General features: G+C 67.5%; 1 protein-coding gene across 1 annotated transcript in view; it reads right to left on the bottom strand.

The window, feature by feature from the left end:
• LOC103624965 (Niemann-Pick C1-like protein 1) overlaps positions 1 to 4,267 on the bottom strand; it is a gene marked incomplete at its 5' end in the record, with an annotated part of 18,034 nt that overhangs the window by 584 nt on the left and 13,183 nt on the right. The window contains 4 exons of the mRNA XM_017726649.1: positions 162 to 889; positions 1,031 to 1,144; positions 2,671 to 2,902; positions 3,788 to 4,252. Of these exons, the coding sequence (XP_017582138.1) occupies positions 162 to 889; positions 1,031 to 1,144; positions 2,671 to 2,902; positions 3,788 to 4,252 (1,539 nt within the window). The remainder of the gene's footprint in view (positions 1 to 161; positions 890 to 1,030; positions 1,145 to 2,670; positions 2,903 to 3,787; positions 4,253 to 4,267) is intronic.

The following is a 4,267-nucleotide window of genomic DNA, read 5'->3' as shown; positions in this document are numbered from 1 at the left end:
GGGTGGGCACAGCAGGGATGGTGCCAGGCTGTCCCTGAGACCCGGGGGGCCGGAGGGCACAGGGCCGGGGTGGGGACAATGGGGGGACAACGGGGACGGTGCCAGGCTGTTCCTGTGCCCCTGGAGTGAGGATTCGAGGCTGGGGTGGGGACACGGGGTACGGTGGTGCCGGTGCCAGCCCGTCCCTGTCCCCAGGGGTGACACGGGGGAACAGGGGTGCCGGTGCCAGCCCGTCCCTGTCCCCAGGGGTGACACGGGGGAACAGGGGTGCCGGTGCCAGCCCGTCCCTGTCCCCAGGGGTGACACGGGGGAACAGGGGTGCCGGTGCCAGCCCGTCCCTGTCCCCAGGGGTGACACGGGGGAACAGGGGTGCCGGTGCCAGCCCGTCCCTGTCCCCAGGGGTGACACGGGGGAACAGGGGTGCCGGTGCCAGCCCGTCCCTGTCCCCAGGGGTGACACGGGGGAACAGGGGTGCCGGTGCCAGCCCGTCCCTGTCCCCAGGGGTGACACGGGGGAACAGGGGTGCCGGTGCCAGCCCGTCCCTGTCCCCAGGGGTGACACGGGGGAACAGGGGTGCCGGTGCCAGCCCGTCCCTGTCCCCAGGGGTGACACGGGGGAACAGGGGTGCCGGTGCCAGCCCGTCCCTGTCCCCAGGGGTGACACGGGGGAACAGGGGTGCCGGTGCCAGCCCGTCCCTGTCCCCGGGGGGGGTGACCCGGCCCGTACCGATGTAGCTGAGCAGCACGGGCAGGAAGACCAGGCCGTGTGCCAGCCCCACCAGGGTGATGATGAGGTTGAGGCGGACGAAGAAGATCTGGACGAGCCGCGCCTTGGCGAACGCCAGCACCACCACGCCCGGCAGGTTGGTCATGGCCACCCCGGCCACCACCTGCGGGGACAGCGGCCACCCTCAGCGACACGGGCTGGCCACGAGGGGAGGGCACCCCCCGGTGTCACCTCCCGGCCCCAGAGGGGATCCCCCGGTGTCACCCCCATCCCATCAGGTGTCCCCAGTGTCCCCCGTGCCCACCTTGCTGCCCATGGTGACCGTGGCCTCGGTGGCTCGTGCCACCCGCGTGGGCTGGCGGCTGTGGGCGAAGGCGCAGGTGATGTGGGACACGAACTCCACCGAGATGCCCACAGCCTGCGGGGACACGGCGCTGTCAGCCCGGGCACCACCCGTACCCCCAGAGCCACCCCCTGTGCCCCACGGGCCTGTGCCACCTCAGGTCTCTGTGCCACCCACCCTGCGTTTCCTGTGTCTCTGTCCCACCCCACATCCCCATGCCACTCTGTGTGTCCCAAATCCCGTGCCACCCCACACATCCCATGTCCCCGTGCCACCCCACATGCCCCATGTCCCTGTGCCGCCTCATATGCCTGTGCCACCCCACAGTTCCCATATCCGCGTGCCACCCCATATCCCCCACAGCACCGTGCCACCCCATGTCCCTGTGCCACCCCTCACACCCTGTGTCCACGTGCCACCCCATATCCCCATGTCCTTTTGCCACCCCATATCCCCCATATCCCCGTGCCATCCCATATCCCCCATGTCCCCGTGCCACTCCATATCCCCGTGCCACCCCATATCCCCATGTCCCTGTGCCACCCCATATCCCCGTGCCACCCCATATCCCCATGTCCCTGTGCCACCCCATATCCCCATGTCCCTGTGCCACCCCATATCCCCGTGCCACCCCATATCCCCATGTCCCTGTGCCACCCCATATCCCCATGTCCCTGTGCCACCCCATATCCCCGTGCCACCCCATATCCCCATGTCCCTGTGCCACCCCATATCCCCATGTCCCTGTGCCACCCCATATCCCCGTGCCACCCCATATCCCCATGTCCCTGTGCCACCCCATATCCCCATGTCCCTGTGCCACCCCATATCCCCGTGCCACCCCATATCCCCATGTCCCTGTGCCACCCCATATCCCCATGTCCCTGTGCCACCCCATATCCCCGTGCCACCCCATATCCCCATGTCCCTGTGCCACCCCATATCCCCATGTCCCTGTGCCACCCCATATCCCCGTGCCACCCCATATCCCCATGTCCCTGTGCCACCCCATATCCCCATGTCCCTGTGCCACCCCATATCCCCGTGCCACCCCATATCCCCATGTCCCTGTGCCACCCCATATCCCCATGTCCCTGTGCCACCCCATATCCCCGTGCCACCCCATATCCCCATGTCCCTGTGCCACCCCATATCCCCATGTCCCTGTGCCACCCCATATCCCCGTGCCACCCCATATCCCCATGTCCCTGTGCCACCCCATATCCCCATGTCCCTGTGCCACCCCATATCCCCGTGCCACCCCATATCCCCATGTCCCTGTGCCACCCCATATCCCCATGTCCCTGTGCCACCCCATATCCCCGTGCCACCCCATATCCCCATGTCCCTGTGCCACCCCATATCCCCATGTCCCTGTGCCACCCCATATCCCCGTGCCACCCCATATCCCCATATCCCCGTGCCACCCCATATCCCCATGTCCCTGTGCCACCCCATATCCCCGTGCCACCCCATATCCCCATGTCCCTGTGCCACCCCATATCCCCCATGTCCCCGTGCCATCCCATATCCCCCATATCCCCGTGCCACTCCATATCCCCATGTCCCTGTGCCACCCCATGTCCCCGCTGTGCCCGCACCGCCACGAGGTTGATGAGTGCCACGGCGTTGTAGGGCACGCTCCAGAGTGCCATGCAGCCCACGGTGTCCAGCAGCACCATGGCGATGGTCAGCAGCGTGGCCAGGCTGGAGTGCAGCTCCATGCCCAGCAGCAGGAAGGACACGGCGAAGGTGGGCACGAGGCACAGTGCCAGCATCACCAGCCCCTCGTACACCACGGTCAGGTACTGCTCGTAGTACACGTACGTCACCCTGCGGGGACAGCGCCGCGGGGGCACCGCTTGGCACCGGCTGTGGCACCGGCGTGGCACTGGGGAGCCCGAGATGGGCATCGAGCACCCCAAAACGGGCACTGGGTACACCGGTGTGGGCACTGGGCACCCCAAAATGGGCACTGGGTACACTGATAGGGGCACTGTGGCTCCCCAGAATGGCACTGGGCACCCCAATACAGGACTGGGCACCCCAAAATGGGCACTGGGTACGCTGGTATGGGCACTGGGTACATTGATATGGGCACTGGGCACCCCAAAACAGGGACCGGGTACACTGATAGGGGTACTGTGGCTCCCCAGAATGGCACTGGGCACCCCAATATACAGCACTGGGCACCCCAAAATGGGCACCAGGTACCCTGATATGGCGACTGGGCATCCCAGCATGGGCATTGGGCACCCTGATACAGGCACTGGGCACCCCAAAGCAGCACCAGGCACCCTGACATGGGCACCCCTTAACTGGTCATCCCGTACCTGGGCACTGCCTGAGCTGGGGACCCCTCTAATCCCTGACTGGGCACCCATTTGTGACCCCCATCACAAGTTCGGGGGCACCCCCGGCACCCCAGGATGGGCATCCTGACCTGGGCACCTGTAACTGGGAACCCCTAAAATGGGTACCCACACTGACCCCTGACCGGGGCACCCACTTGTGACCCCACCAGCCCAGCACCCCCGAACGGGCACCCCGACCTGGGCACCTCTAACTGGGAACCCCTTAACTGGGAACCCCTAACTGGGGCACCTACCCATGACCCCCGTGAAGGGCTCTGGGCACCCCCAGCACCAGAATGGGCACCCCTCGCTGGGCACCCGCTGCTGACCCCCGTGCCCGTGGCGTCCCCGCGGTGCCACTCACGTGTAGGGGAAGACGCGGAAGGCGGGGTCGGTGCCGGGCACCCTGCGCAGGGTGTGGGTGATGCGCTCGGCCAGGGCACGGGCAGCGCGCAGGGCGGCCGTGAACTCCTGCGAGGTGCGGAGCGGCCGCTGGTACGCCATGAACCGCGACGCTGCGGGCACCGGGGGGCAGCGGTCACTCCGGGGGCACGGGGCACTCTGGGAGCAATGGGCACCATGGGGGCAGAGGGGAGTCCGGAGGGCAGCGGGCACCATGGGGGCAATGGGCACTCTGGGACAGCGGGCACTCTGGGGGCAGAGGGCAGTCCGGAGGGCAGCGGTCACTCCGGGGGCACGGGGCACTCTGGGAGCAATGGGCACCATGGGGGCAGAGGGGAGTCCGGAGGGCAGCGGGCACCATGGGGGCAATGGGCACTCTGGGACAGCGGGCACTCTGGGGGCAGAGGGCAGTCCGGAGGGCAGCGGTCACTCCGGGGGCACG

This window comes from Corvus brachyrhynchos, unplaced genomic scaffold (assembly GCF_000691975.1).
Source record: "Corvus brachyrhynchos isolate BGI_N302 unplaced genomic scaffold, ASM69197v1 scaffold342, whole genome shotgun sequence".
In the NCBI taxonomy this organism is placed as follows: Eukaryota; Metazoa; Chordata; class Aves; order Passeriformes; family Corvidae; genus Corvus; species Corvus brachyrhynchos.
This window is presented reverse-complemented; position numbering and strand designations above follow the sequence as displayed.